Source organism: Mus musculus, chromosome 15, assembly GCF_000001635.26.
Source record: "Mus musculus strain C57BL/6J chromosome 15, GRCm38.p6 C57BL/6J".
Lineage (NCBI taxonomy): Eukaryota > Metazoa > Chordata > Mammalia > Rodentia > Muridae > Mus > Mus musculus.
This window is the reverse complement of record NC_000081.6, coordinates 72009910-72024397: the sequence shown is the minus strand read 5'-3', so window position 1 is coordinate 72024397 and position 14488 is coordinate 72009910. Positions and strand designations below refer to the sequence as shown.

The 14488-nt window shown below is 44.2% G+C and overlaps 1 protein-coding gene across 4 annotated transcripts in view; it reads left to right on the top strand.

The window, feature by feature from the left end:
• Nucleotides 1–14488, top strand: part of Col22a1 (collagen, type XXII, alpha 1) — a 355185-nt gene that overhangs the window by 126582 nt on the left and 214115 nt on the right. The window contains exon 1 of one of the 4 annotated variants that reach the window (XM_006521378.4): nt 13979–14252. The exons of the other annotated variants lie outside the window; for them this stretch is intronic. Coding sequence (XP_006521441.3) covers nt 14203–14252 — 50 coding nt within the window. The 5' untranslated portion in view covers nt 13979–14202. Of the gene's footprint in view, nt 1–13978; nt 14253–14488 lie in introns of those variants that run through there. 4 annotated transcript variants of the gene reach the window in all.

Genomic DNA, 14488 nt, shown 5'->3' with positions numbered 1-14488 from the left:
TTAAGAAGCAAGGGTTTATTTTGGCTCACTGTCTGAGTAGATAGTCCAATGTAGTGGGTAAGGAACCTGCAGGAGGCAAGGCAGGCTGTGTCTGTAGTCTGGAAACAGAGAGATGAATGCTGGTGCTTAACCTCCTTCTTCTTATTCAGTCCAGAATCCCACCCTGGGGTCCCACATTAGGCTAGCCCTTCCTTATTCCCTTCTACGTTTCTGGAGACATCTGTCCTCATCGGCTTACCTAGAGGTGTGTCTGTATGGTGGCTCTAAATCCTATCGTATTAACAAATCAAGATTAAGCATCACACAGGAGTCCCACAACTCTTTTGCTTTCATTTATTCATTCACTTTACACCCCAGTCGCAGGACTAGGCGCACCCTTTCCGTCTGAGGACAGACGAGGCCACCAGGTTAGGGGAACAGGATCCACAGGCAGACAACAGAGTCAGGGACACCCCTGCTCTAGTTTTTGGGGAACCCGTATGAAAACCAAGCTGCACATCCGTCTTGAGGGGATAAGTCTGGAAGGCATTCCTTGTCTTATTCACCTGTCAGAACCCTCAGGCTGATCCTGGGGGTTATTGAAAGCACATGCTAAAACAGCTAAACTTCAAGGATTTATGAAAAGGAAGGCTCTGTTACCCTCATCCTGATTTCTGATAACTTCCTTCCTATGCCTGGTGTCTTATATCCCATGACTTTCTCAGCACCTAGAGTTCAACAAGGGCTTGCTGCTAGCCAGTTGCAGCAGGAACAGCAATCTTCTACTTCTACTTCGTGAAGGGAGCTGTCTGCCCTCCCATCTCAGGCAATGCTAAGCCATTGTTCTAACTGATTTGGTGGGGTAGGATAATGGGTTCCTCCTTTAGTGCTCTGGATTGTCTCCCCCCTCAATTATATGCTGAAATCTAACTTTCACAATGTAGGTGCCATGGTATTTGAAAATGAGGTCTTTGGGAGGTACTGTACCATCAAGTTAGAACTCTCTTGAATGAATTAACTTTGTAAGAGTCCAAAAATTGCTACAGGATGAGATAGGGCTTCCCAGCACAGATGACCCATCCTGGGATAAGATATTTCCCCATTCTTGTGGCTATGTCCAGGCTGTTGTTCGGGAGGGGGTTTTATGATCTTGTTCTGGGTTTTATGGTCTGTCCCTGGAGCTGCTGTCTTATGGCCTAGTTTCTGGGACTTAGGGTCTGTTCTTTGAGCTGGTATCTCACAGTCGTTTTTTCGAAATCAAGCCTGGTCCTTAAATGGAGACAAATAGGGTCCTTAAATGGAGACAAATGGGGTTTATGTCAAAATTAACCCAATAAAAGACCAGAGGGGCTCCTCATCCCTTCTGCCATGTGAGAGAGGGAGGAGATAGCTATCTATGAATCAGGCAGTGACCCTCAGCAGGTATCCTATCTCTTGGTACCTTGATTTGGGATTTCCAGATGCCTTAAGAGACTTAAGTCTCTTAGTTTGTTATAGCAGCCCGTGTGAAATAAGACATACACTGTAGTTCAGCTAAATGTTGCTAGACTGAAGACATAATCTTATCCAAATTCCATTCATTTTCTGAAGCTGTGAATGTTTGCATCAAAGTGGATTGATTTCAATGATATTTTACTGCATTGTTGTTGAAGTTTGTTTTGTGACCAAGGAGCTGGACTGTAGGGACACAGCTTGACCTCAGGAGCTGGGACTGTGGGGACAAAGCTTGACCTCTGCAGGGATTCTGTTCATCAAGGGAGTTATCACATGGGCGAATGTCTGCCACAGAAGAATCACAGCATATAGAGAATATTTCCTTCCTTCTACCCCTCAGGCTAGATTCTAGTTTCCTTTCTGTTCCACACTGTTGATATAACCCCAAACAACTATAAAAACAGAACAGGGTGAGCTAGCACCCAGATGTTATTGCCATTCACAGTGTTTTGTTTAAAACAAAATTACTGTATGAACTTGAGGTTGCAATATGTATAAATATGAGGATATGTGTATATACCATTTAATTTGGTTTATCAAACATTTTATTACATTGTTAAAAATTTGTAAATAGAAGATAAATGAAGCCCCTGCCTGCTCTGGGACATATAACTATGGCACCCCACTGAGAGGACCATGGCTATCAGTCACATAGCATAAAACCCTGGAGTTCTCCATGCTAAGGAGGCATCTAGATAGGCCCCGAGCATTCAGCCAGTGAGCTTCCTTTCCTGGGCATTCCTTCCTGAAAAAGGTATTTAATTCCTGGTTTACCCTGAGTAAAGTGTATGGATTCTCATCTACCATCAAATAAAGGAATTTGAACAAGCATGGACCATCTATTCATCAAAGATCGCCATGGGCTGGGGGGGGGCGGGGGAGGCCTGGGTTGGGGGGGGCGGGGGAGGCCTGGGTTGGGGGGGGCGGGGGAGGCCTGGGTTGGGGGGGGGCGGGGGAGGCCTGGGTTGGGGGGGGACTTCATTGTAAAGATTCTTACCTAAATCTCCAGGAGAAGGCCTTCTCTCTTTCAGCCCCTCCATACTCTTGGCACTCACCCAAAACCAAACTGCACTTCCCCATTGCAGGCTCTGCCTTCTCTTTGCTAGCTGGACTGTGAATGCCCTGAGGGGAAGCGTGGACTTGGGACCCGGTTCCTGACTCCTAGCGGTATGCTAGTGGCGCTTGGGTACGCAGGAGATTGGGAACCACAGCAATCATCCCAGACTCCACTGTTTTCCACCATGGACTGAGGACCGCCATTACGATTGTGGTCTTCCTCCACCGAATGGCAAGCTGGTGGTGATCCAAGCACCCCAGTGGCAAGGCAGGACACAGCCCAGCATCGGAGGGATAGGAGTAGGTAGCCACTCAGGGACCACATCTTGTTTTGGTTTTGTTTGTGTTAGAGACTGTGTCATGCTGTGTAGTCCTCACAGGCTTCAAGCTTGAAAACCCTCTCTCCACACAATTTCTGGGACTACAGGTGTATACCATCATAAACCAACTATATCTTCTAATTATTTGCTATTTGTTTTCATTTGTTTAAAGAGGTTTTTATTGCTCATTGAAATAATTGCATGACTATGCCTTTAAAAATTAGTTGAAGACAGTTCGAAAATTTGTAGTATTTTTTATCCAGTGAAGGAGCTTTTCTATCAAGTGGTATTGTTCTTATTCTTTCTGTCGCAGTTATATGGATATGCTATTTTGGGCAACATTCTGTGAAAGTATGGGCCTCATGGTTTTGAAGTTTAATAGACAGTCATTTTGTTACCAAGGTGGGGATATATGGTTAGCTCCCTGGACCTTGCTGATATTACAAAAACAAAACAAACAAAAGACAAATAAGCAAACAAACATAAAACAAAAGAACCCTAATTATTTAAAATATACATATGTACCATAGTGAGTTTCCTGCCATGAGAGTCACTGGAAAATATTAGGCTGGGATGAAAACTTACCATAGAGTGATAATACTGTGGCACTGTAGTTGTCTGCATCTGAACATATTCCCCTTGCACCTTCTTCCCCCTCTTCACTTTCTCAGGAGTACCTCCAGCTCCATTTACTCTCCTGACCTGACTACAACCTCTCCAATAGCTATCTCAGTGGACCTAGCCTGAACACACCATTCTGTTTCCTTATGAACTGGCTTCCAGAGGCTCAAGCTGAACATAGTTTCCTTTTTGGGTGCTCTTCTCTCTATGTGTCCCTATTGTTGGCTCAGTCATTTGATATCACAGAATCTGTAGCTGGAGTAGTAGCTGTCTTAGGGAGCACTCTTGGCATCTCCTTTCTGATGTGGTTGTGGCCTCCTCATTGGTCCCTTTAATTTGTCTTTGTGGGTCCAGTTTCTGAATTCTCATTAGTAGAGGCCACTACCATGCAAGTAAACATAGGCAGACCTGTGTTTAGACTCCTAGTCAAGTCTGGGCTCTTGATGACCTTTATAGAACAAGTTTCTAGGCTTCTTTTGGTCATATTATTTCCTCACCTCTGAGTGCCTCCTCAACCCCCAATCCCATTTTTTTCCTCTAGCTTGATCTTTTATCATCTTCTCAGCCCCTCCTTCAAACTCTTGTCTTCTGCATACTACCTGAGCAAGCACAAGCAGGAGATAGTGTTAGTGAAGTAGCTGTTACCCTTCTGCTTACTCCCAACATGTCTTTCCAGGCTCCACTGCCCTTGCCTCCTGGGCCTGACTTTGAAGCTTGTACTCTCAGTAGCCATGACCTGGTATCTTCCCTAATCAGAGCAGGGATCATCTGGATACATATCAACTCATTGCTTGTCTCGCTGTACCTTTGGGACATCAGAAACAATGTATGTGATGCTCTTGACATCCATTTAGAACATGATTAAGTCAGAGATGGAAGCCATACTATCACTGGTACCCTGTGGAATCAACAATGTGTGTCAGGTGACTTGGCCGTGTGGATAGCCAATTGAGACTGTAATGGGTCTCAATAATATTCTATTTCATGAAAATCACCATACCATTGTTTTACATCATTGGCTTCCCAGTTCTCAAAACTGAAGACATTGTTCCCATTTTATGGGTGATACAACTAAGGATTGGAGAGAACTAGTGCAATGCCCTAGAGATTCTTCTTGGCCTGGTGCATTTAAAGCTTCCTAGTTATGTGATGAAGCACAACATGCCTGAGAGATGTGTAGTTTACCCCAGTTGGATGCATGAAAGAGCTGTTCAAAGAGGCTAAGAGATTGGTTTGCATACTCCTGGGGAAGCTAGGGATTTGAGCATGGGTCCTGACAGACCAACTTCATCACTTGTGAGCTGCTACTGAACAGGACAATAGTGCAAATGACAGTTGTCCTGACATAGACACCATCCTCAAAATGTATGTGTTGAGGAATGATGACATGTACCAAGCCACAAGGAGCTCAGTTTTAAACCTAGGGTCTTACCAGGCTTCTGGCAGCCCAACTGGACTAGAAACTGCTTAGCTTCTATCTGCAATCTCCGATTTAGCAGTAGAGTTTGCATCTTATAAAGTTTAGCAAGTCTGGGCTAGGATCTTAGAGATGGGTTGTGTTATAAGGGAAGACACAATACAGTGGTCAATCCTGCCACATCATGACTTTATATTCTAGCCAGATTTCTGCCCAGAATACAGCTCATCATCCATCAACACACCAGTAATACTCTATGACACTCTGGTCTCACCCTTAGCTGCATGGACTCTGCCTAGGCTGCCCTAGTAGTGTGCCGAATCTCATTTTCTTTGTCTAAATTGGTTTCTACCCAGTATTTGTCTTTCTTCTCCCTTCTCTGGGTCCCTGGATAAGGAATGTTGGTTACTATAGCAATGCGCTGGCTAGTGGAAGGAACTCAGCTCACTAAATTAATTGCTGGACTTCTGGGGGACTAATGGCAGTGCTCTGCCTCCCAAGGCCATTGGTGTGGCCTACGTCATTCCAACTTGGCTGCCAGCCCTTGGAAATAGATCAAAGCCAAGTGGGAGGGAGCTGGCACAATGGTTGTCCCTACCCACTGCGCTGCCACCTAAGGTGAGATGGGGAGGGTAGAGATCTGCATGAAATCTCACATTTCTTCAGTTCTGTTAGATCCCCGATTTGCAGAAATCCCTGCCCATAACTCATGCTACCGTTCTGGATCAGAGATGTTCTCCTTTGATACTCAAGAGAACAGGAACTGCTAATTTGCTCACTGGAGAACAGAGCCTGCATTCCACACCATATTCCCCTCTGTGGACATCTAGGGAGCACTCCATTTATCACGGTGGAAGGCTATTCTTTTTTTCCTGTCATATTATCTTGAAGGAAGGAGCAGAGGGATCCTAATTCCCTCTATGAAGACAGCATTACCTGAAGATCCAAGGCACATAAAATGTTGGAACAAAGCAGGACTACAGACTAATATCATTTATGAATATAGATATAAAACTCCCCAGTAAACCTTAGTCCATCAAATCCAACAATGAAAACATTATTCACAGGCATTTGGGCTTATCCCAAGTGTGCAAGGTTGGTTCAATACCATTAAATCAATTACTGTCAGCCATGAACCAAACAAGAAGGTAACCTTTTCCCTCAACTGTCTTACTCAGAAACCTTTTCCCAAGGAGCTGCCCCTTCACTTATGAAATCCAAATCTTCTGCTTACTATAAATTGGGAACTGCATGGTTTGATATGTGATTAGATGCTTTAGTGGTGGGAAGTATACATCTTTGGTATCACTGAGACCTGATCCCAGGTTCGGCATGGTCATTACCAATGGTGTGTGCTTAGGGCAGTTTCTATACTATGTACTTCATATATGCATCATCAATAGAGTAGAGATGATAGTACAACATGCAAGTGTGTCACAAGGGAGCTGATAGTCAGGGGGTATTTGGGAAATGGAGATGCTCAACCTGGGAGGAATGGAGACAGAAGCATGCAGTGTATTCATAATAGACCATGTTCACCAGTGCCAGCCTTTGCCTTGGGACACTAGGTTCTGTGAGTATCGGGAACAAGCAGGCCTGGGATTTATGTTTATATCTGGCTCATTTTCTCATCCTAGCTTTCTGCTGGGTAAGGCTTTGAGCCCTCTGATGAGCATCCCTATTTGTGACTCCTGTAAGTTATACCTCACTGTCCACAAAGCCGTGGTCTGCACAGCTCTCTCTTTAGGGCACTGATGGAGTATTGGAAGCACAGAAGGCATCTTTTTGTGTCCACATAGGGTGCTGAGATGTCATTGTGGCATTGTAGAACCTGCTGCCCTTTATTTTCTCTTAGGTCAGTGAGTCTGCCTTCATGGCCAGTGGAGCTCCTAGAACCTCTGTCATCTTTGGTGACCTCTTGCCAGGTCTCAGGGTTACAATCTTTCCAAAGGAGGACCCTATTCTTCCCTCTGGCACACACAGGTTCTGGGAAAGTGACCATGCTGGGATGTGAGCTGCCCTTGCTGTAAAAAAAATTAACCTATGTCTAGTGCCTCAAGGCAACTGAGATGACTTTTCTTCAACAGTGGGTCTCCCTGTGGAGAAGTCTGGGAATCCTGCCTTCTCCCATAGTGTGCCAGGGCAGGAGCCCTTCTCTTAAAATGTCAGCCTCTAGAAGCCTTAGCATTCTATTAGCATTAAGGAAGCTCACTGGATTCCTTAGGTCATGGCTACTGCTGGTCAGTTTTGTCCTACTTTGCCTTCTTGGCATGGTTCTGGGTTGCCTTCTTTCATCTAGAAAGACCCTCCTGAAGACAATGAACCCAGACAGAAGAACAATTCATGTTAATTCTCGTATTAAACCATAGAGTGACCACCTACCTAAATTTCACTTACACTGTATTTTCCACTTGCTGTGGAGACAACACATTCAGAAGAATTGTGATGTGAACATCTTTAGATTATTTTATAATAAAATATTTGTTTCCTATTTTACATACTTATTTTTTACCTAAATTTTGTTTTAGTTTTTCAGATATTTTTCTTACATTAATCCTTTGAGAAATATAGAGTATTCACTGTATTTCAAACATTCACCCTCTCTCAACCCTTCTATCTCTTTCCACTCAACTTTAAGATGATTTCTTCTTCCTCTTCTTCTTCTCCTTATCATCTTCTTCTTTCTTCATCTTTGTCTTCTGTTTTTCCTACTTCTCTTCTTCCTCCTCTTCCTTCTTCTTACTCTTCCTCCTTCTTGTCTGTTCTGCTGCTCATTCCCTCCTCCTCCTGTTCCTCCTCTTCATCCTCCTCCTCCCCCTCCTCCTCTTTCCCCTCCTCCTCCTCCTCCTCCTCCTCCTCCTCCTCCTCCTCCTCCTCCTCCTCCTCCTCCTCCTCTTTTTCTTCTTCATTTTTAGGTTTCCCCATTGAATCCAGTTTGTGTTGCTCAGCTAGTTTTGGGACTAGTGTGTGGTCATCTTATTAAGGGTTATGTCATTAAATAAACAGACTCCCTCAACAGTTATGAAATGCTAATAACTGTGGATAATAATATTTTCCAAGCACACCAGAGCAAATGCACATATGAACTCACAGTGACTGTGCCAGCATGCACAAGATCCCCACAAGCTCCAGCCAGACAAAAATCTCAGCAGAGAGGGCAGGAAGATGGACATGCAATTAAAAATACCTTTAAGGTATTATTTGATAATCTCATACATGTTTGCAAGAGAATAGGATCTTATCCATTCCTCAATCTCTCTGACTCTCCTGGTTCCCACCCTGAAACATCCCTCTCCCAACTTCATGGCCTCTTATTTTATTACAAATATTTTCCACTAAGTCCAGTTAGTGCTGTCCATATATTCTTGGGTGTGGGATCATCCATTTGAGCATAGGAAGCCTACTCTGGCTATACCCTTAAACAATGACTCTCTTGCAAGCTCTCAGTTGCCAATAGTTCCTCAGTAAAGGGTGTATGCTCAAGAACTCCTCCCTCATCAATGTTGGAAGTTTGGCTGGCTTGATTTTTATGCAGGTTGCATCTAGGAAAACATAGATACTATGAATTTATGAGTTTGGCAAATCACATCATGTCTAGAAGACAGCATTTCACAGCACTGTTTCCCATCCTCTGGCTCTTACAATTCTTTCTATCACTCCTTTCTCAATGTCATTTTGATTCTTGGTGAAGGGTTGAGGGAACAGAATAACTTTTTATATTTATTTGTTCTTACATACTTGCATATGCTATTTGGAAGATATATACACATCTATAACATATTTTTTTCTCTAAGCCATTTTGAGTGCACAGTTCAACACTACTCATTAGATCTCTGTGTCGTATAACTATGGCTATTGTTCATCAGAAGAATTAATGAGAGCTTCTCTATCACCGCAGAGAGAACTGTCAATCTCTTACGTGATGGCCCGAACCCCTCCACACTGACTGACACCTTAGCTAACTTCCTTTTCAAGGTTTTGGTAGTGTCTTGTGTACAATTCTTACATCCCCCATGGTTACAGCTGTCCTAAGTATTTTATCTTTCTTGATATTGTCCTCCATGGGGTCTAATAACACCACTTTTTAGAGCAGTCACATAGACCGTGCAGGAGTGCCAATTTTTCATTTTATGACTTTGATGGATTTATTGGTTCTAATGGTTTTGTTGCTTCCCTAGTATTTGTGCAGATAATATCATATCATCTCCAGAGCCAGGGACTTTGAGTTCTTCTTTTCCAGGTTGGATTCTCTTTATTATTTTCTTCATGCTAAATTGTTCTGGCACAGAGTTGAATAGAGTTATGTGGCAGGGCTTCTTGTATTGTTTTTGACTTTAAAGGAAAAACAGTCAACATTTTACCATTAAGTATGATGTTGACTGTGTGAGTTCAGATTTGGCCATTATTATCCCGAGGAATCCCATTATGATCCTAATTAATGGAGTGGGTGTTTGTCAAAGAGATATTGGCTTGAGTCACATGCCTTGTGTGTGTGTGTGTGTGTGTGTGTGTGTGTGTGTGTGTGTGTATGCCAGTAGGGATCCCATATATTTCCTCCCCTTCTTTCTATTGATATGATAATTACATCAGTTATTTGTTCTTTGTCAAATCATGTTCCTGACATAAATTGCATTTGGTCATGGTATTTGATACTTCAGTAACTCACACAAATAAGCCTGCTTCTCCTTTACTCCATAGATTCTTCATAAAGAAACGTTTCTGTCTTTCTCCTGTGTGGACTGGGGAAGATATGCATTAAAATTTTCTGAAACGTTGAGGAACATAATTAGGATGATACCCAGCTTCCCCGGTCAGGGAAATGATCACATTTTATGAGTCATGACAAATACTGAGCAAGGGTATATGCTACCACTTAATCTACCTGTCCACCATCTTTCTTATGGCCTCCAGCGTAGTCACTGGAAGGTTGCTGCTATTGGATTTTCTGCATCTATGGAGAAGATAGGGTACTGCTCAATCCAGAGGATTCAAATCCCAGGGTGGCCTCTCAGCTCTCTTCAACTTAGTGACCTGGGAAAGTGGTACCTTTTCTCCATCCCAGTCTCTTGCTTTCTCTCACAAAAGTGATAGAGCCTGCCTTGAGAGGACTCAGGAGATCACACCAGAGACAGAGTGTCTGACTTGTGGCCGATAATAAATGGTGGCTCGCCATCAAAGTTCATAGTTCTCTAATGACATCACTATTCATCTGTCAAATGACTCCTCACCACTACAAACTACAAGATAGTAGATAGTGGATTGGCATTGATACTGGCCTTTAATCATCCATCCATAAAGTTACTCTTTACGGAGGTGTACAGCATTGCTTGGAACTCTCCTGGGCAGCAATATAGACATGGCCGACAATGCCTGTAATCATAAGGCACTGAAGGATGGAATTGCTGGGCAACAGGCAGAGTTGTTTATTCCCATGTTCCTTTCCTCCTTGGGCCCTCTGACTCCCTGAGCCCAGAACCATGACTGCCCTGCTTGTTCTGCTTAGGTACAACACCTTTCCTTTTGATCCTGCGTCTTGATTTTTTTCCACATGTCTTTCATTATTCAGACCCTGCATAGCTCATGCACTTGTGGGGTTGCCTTCTGTGCTTTGAGGCAAAGCATATCACATAGCCCTGAAGGTGGTAGATGCCGGATTATAGAGTTAATTCACTGGTCCTGAGAGGAACTTCCATACCTTTCTCCACAGGAATGTTCCCAAGTACCCAGCCACCCTCTGAGGGCAGGCAAATGATGTTCCCTTTGTTTAGAGTTGCTACCTGCCTTGTATACATTTGTTTGTCTAATGCTCAGCTTTCCAAACTTCACTTGGAAAGAACTCAGAAAGCCTGACCTTTCCCCAAATATCCAGGTGAGAGCCATGCACACTATTCATTTTCTTGTGCTCCCATAACTCCCTGGGGCTTTCTTCTTCCTGTGCTCACTGGACCCTGCCCTGTCCTGGCATCTTATCAGAGCCCAGAAGTCAACGAGGACTTTTCTAGGGTGACTCTGTGTGCTTTACCTATCGGTCCTAGGAATGTGACAGGAGTAAGGAGTATTTATTAAATGAACATACCAATGTTAAAAATCTATAAGCTCCCTTTTTTATATAGATATTGGCTTACAAACAACCATTTTTTTAAACAGACATTTACAGGCTGGGGACATGGATCAGTGGGTAACATTCTTTCTGTGTGAGTATGAAGATCCAAGTTCAGACCTCCAGAACCTACAGAAAAGCTGTATATAGTTGCATGTGTCTGAAACTGCAGCACTGGGGTGCAGATGTAAAATGTTTAGTTTATTTGGGTTCTTCTATCTACCATCATTTTCTACCCCAATCCCCCCCCAACACCCCAACACCAGGTAGGAGAAACAGAAGGTTAGAGGAGAAAAGGGGTGTGGATCTCTCTATGTTACTTCCTGTTGAGTAGGGGCATAGTTCCTTTGGGCAAGTCCAATCATCATCATCAGAATATCCTGCAGTCCAGTAAACTAGTAATAATAAACGAGCTAGCAGCAGCAGGGTCATCAACAGAGGGAACAGCCTCTACTCAAACTCTTGGGGTTCTCCCATGTATGCTCTCTCAAGAGTTCTCAGAATTAAACTCTCTGCAGCTGGTAAAAGACCATGCCCTTCCCAGAGCCTGAATGAGGCAAACGGCCAGCTGCTAAGCAGTCTGAAGCAGCCCCCTATCCCACGCCAAGATTAAAACAAAAACATGTTCACATAACATACCTGGGTCTTTAAAGAAACCAAAATTCTCACTACCCTGCCTGGGGTGAGGGCAGAAGTAGTAGGAACTTGAGAACTAGTCTAGCTGAAACAAGGGAATGCCCAGTCAGTAAGAGACTCTACCTAGACAGATAGACAGACAGCACAGAGCTCTGGCTTCCCTGGGTGCACGCATGGTTGAGTTTATCTGTAAACACAATTTAATACTCACATGTGCCACAGCATAATAGGTACACACACTCCAAACAAGAAAAGGAGAAATGGACATTTGAATATGCAGAATGGGCAAAATCATTTGAGTAACAAACCTCATGGACCACAGACATGCATAGAAAACAGGAAACCACCTATGGCATTTGAGCTGGGAAAGACTGAAGGGATGGTCCCTCAGCGCTGCTGCTGAAGATGTTGTGAGGAGGGCCACGGGCTGTAGAGGGCAGAGGAAACTGGTGCTCTTCTGGAAAGTAATTTGGGAACTTGTGTCAGGGGCTTTATAAAATGCATAGGGCTCTCCAGACATTCCCTAAGACCACACCGTGGGAAATCATTGTACGTAAACAAGAATTAGGTACTGAAGTTTGCTCAGTAGCTCCATAAACAAACCTAATGTTCCAGAGTAGATACTAAAAAGATTTAAGAACATTTGAGAAATTTGGAGTAGATAAGACTTCTTAATATACATCCCAGAAGACTTCTTAAGATACATCCCCAGCATGGGAGGGAGAATGCCAGTGGCCTGCGCCTGGCCAGTAGGCTTTGACTTCAGGGTCCAGATCTAAGCATCCTCACAGGTAAGCCATGAGGCTGTCATCCCTCCATGCTGTAGCTCTTTCCTTGTGGAGTGGAGAGAAGTCATGGAACCAGCACAGAGCCTGGTCCTGTGGATTAAATAAAGAGGATGGGTGGAAAAGAGCTCACTCACAGGAACAGGCAAATATCCCTCCTTACTGTCAGTGTCGGGCACTGGGAATATCTTTACTGTTAAGGAACTAGAGATAAGGTCTGGGTGCTGCTGTGTTCATAGAGGATGGCTGGAATGATCCTGTCTCCTGGCCAATCCCAGCCTCTGTGCTCAGCTTTCCCTTGTGGCAGCTGTTGTTAACTCCCTCTTCATTCTCCCTTCCCTCCCTCCCTCCTTCCCTCCTTCTCTCCTTGCTTTGCTTTCTTCTTTCCCCTTACCTATCAGCATTAACTGAGTGTTACTTTTTGATGGGTTTTGCACTGGTGTGGACCGGGGCTACTAAGACTAAGACCTTTCCCCCATGCTTAAAGAGCCTCCTTAACACTAAGGGGGCAGGGCATACTCATGGGTAGATGGTTGCAGCATGGCTCAATGTTAGACCTCATGGAATCAACCATGCTTAAAACTCACATCGGGATATAAACAGCTTCAGCTTGCCATTGATTTGACTGGGAAGTACTAGGTTTGAGCAGGGGCCCTCCAGGTGTAAGCCTTTAGCTCTATAGAGGGTTAGAGGGGACTTAAGAAGAGTTGTGATCTGTGAGCAGAGTTGGAATGACCTATCGCCCTTGAATGAATTGTGGTCATGAACAGCATCCCTTAGTCTTTCACCTACAGCTTCTAGACCACATCACTTTGGTGATGTGCATCTGAAAACTGATATGTTAAAATCTTGTCATATGTTGTAGTTTGGTGAATATAGGGAATAGGAGGAACTTTTGGCTTGAGGCCCAGCATGTTCCTGGCTTGTCCCCATCCCTACCAAAAGGCTGACTAAAAGCCTGGACTTAGTATTCATGGGGATGACTCTCAGAATACTTTACTGCTGTTTTCAGTGTGTATTATCTTGGCTCCACACTGCTAGGAGTTTGGCTGATCGTAGTAAGCTCCTTCATGGATAACTTAATCATATACACAATGAAGGTTACCATGCCTACCTGTAAAATGTGAGGACTTACTGAAATCATAAAGCCTTCCCCCAACCCTTAAGCCAAATTGGAGACAGCATCTTAGGATGGATATTTCAAATCTCAGAGCAACAGGGTGGCAGGGGTTGTCCTGGAAACCACTAGTAACTTTGTGTCTTTGTTAGGGTTTCTATTGCTGGGACAAAACACCATGACCAAAAAGCGAGTTGGAGAGAAAGGGTTTATTTATCTCATACTTCCATATTGTTGTTCATTATTGAAGGAAACCAGGACAGAAGCCCAAACAGGTCAGGATCTCAGAGGCAGGGGCTAATGCAGAAGCCACTGAGGGGTGCTGCTTACTGGCTAGCTTCACATGGCTTGCTCATTCCAGGACTACTAGGCAAGCCATGGCACCACCCACAATGGGCTGGGCCCTCCCCTATTGATTACTAATTGAGAAAATGCCTTACAGTTGGATCTCCTGGAGGCATTTCCTCATGGAGGCTCCTTTCTCTCTGATGACTCTAGCTTGTGTCAGGTTGGCACACAAAACCAACCAATATACTTTCTGTTTCAGTTCCAAACATGATATGGTGGTAGGTGGGGCAGGGAGGCAAGTCGATGAAATGACAGCCCATTGCTTAAAGGAAGGGAGGTCATTGATCACTGCACACTGCTGACTGTGGCTCTCTGCCATTTAGAGGCTCATGCCTGGGGGGAAGAGCAATGTCTGGGCTGAGTTCCTCCATGGCTTTTGGTAAGTATGGCATTTTGGCAGAGGGAAACCTTCTCCATAGGGGAAAGTCTACTGCAGACATGTGTGTGTGGAAAGCTTCTTGACAGTCCACAGCCACCATTTTGAGCCTGCTGGGCTGGTGAGATTGGGGTGACTGGTCATAATAGGTATGTGGGTCATGCTAATTAGGGACTGAGATGGTACTAAAGAAGAGATTGGGGAAGGGCACAGCTGTGGGTCACCCAGCATCCAGACCT